Source organism: Ostrinia furnacalis, unplaced genomic scaffold, assembly GCF_004193835.3.
Source record: "Ostrinia furnacalis isolate ACB-3 unplaced genomic scaffold, ASM419383v2 OfSCF1518, whole genome shotgun sequence".
NCBI lineage: Eukaryota > Metazoa > Arthropoda > Insecta > Lepidoptera > Crambidae > Ostrinia > Ostrinia furnacalis.
Genome location: NW_021131757.1, coordinates 1 through 1,010, shown reverse-complemented (window position 1 = coordinate 1,010; position 1,010 = coordinate 1). Strand labels below are relative to the sequence as shown.

Here is a 1,010-nt window from a genome sequence, read left to right as displayed (position 1 = left end):
GGGCACTTTTCCAGGGAGGAATCAGGGGCCGCCCTGACATTTTGTATTAAACCTTTACCTCAGTTCATAAATGAGAACCACTCAGAAACCGAGCGATTAAACAAGACCTACATTTAAAATTTAGGTTTTATTTGCAGAACGAGTGGATGGAGGTAGTGAGAAAAGTCCGGGAGGTGTTCTTTTTGTCTGCACTGAGCCAGACGAGGCCCCCTGAGAAGCCTCCCCGCGAAGAGAGGCCATCCGAAGTGAGGCCCCACGTAGAAGGGCAACCCGAGGAAAGGCCCCCTGGAGAGAGTCCCCCCAAAAATGGGCCACCCGGAGAGAGGCCCCCCGAAGAGAGGCCATCCGAAGTGTGGCCCCACGTAGAAGGGCAACCCGAGGAAAGGCCCCCTGGAGAGAGTCCCCCCGAAAATGGGCCACCCGGAGAGAGGCCCCCTGAAGAGAGGCCACCGGGAGAAAGGCCTCTGGTCATCCCAAAAGAGGAGCCTGAGCATAGCGTAGAGAAATGCGATTCGGATTATGAGTAAGCTATCTGCAGTCTTATCATCATCCTCATTTCAGCCATAGGACGTCCACTGCTGAACATAGACCTGCCCCAATGCTTTCGATGTTGCCCGGTTGTTAGCGACCTTCCTGCTACCTTGTCAAAACACAAATGTACCACCAACTATCAAATTAACTATCACTAGAAACAGTGTAAGCAATTTAAAGTTGTATACCTCTAAAAAAACACCCTTTATTATTAAGGCTTGAGCATAAGGAAGGCTGAAGTACATCTGAAATCTCTGAAGTTTGACTCAGTTATGCGCTAGCTAGACCCTTAGTTTTATTTTTCTATTGCACAATACAGATAGATTTCATTCAATGGGTAAAATCCCATTCATAAGAATAGGCGCACACCGTTGATTTTTAGTTGACCGATAGTTGTGCCCGATTTCAAATTGTATGAAGAATCGGCTAAATCGAATCGGCGTAGTGTGCGCACTCCCATACATGCCCATACTGATCCA

At 48.2% G+C, this 1,010-nt stretch overlaps 1 protein-coding gene across 1 annotated transcript; it reads left to right on the top strand.

The window, feature by feature from the left end:
* Window positions 1-137: 137 nt before the first annotated feature.
* Window positions 138-527, top strand: LOC114352987 (early nodulin-75-like; the record flags this gene model as incomplete). Its single annotated transcript, XM_028304766.1, has 1 exon — window positions 138-527. A coding segment is annotated over one exon (390 nt), but the record flags the coding sequence as incomplete, so codon positions are not given.
* Window positions 528-1,010: the final 483 nt, after the last annotated feature.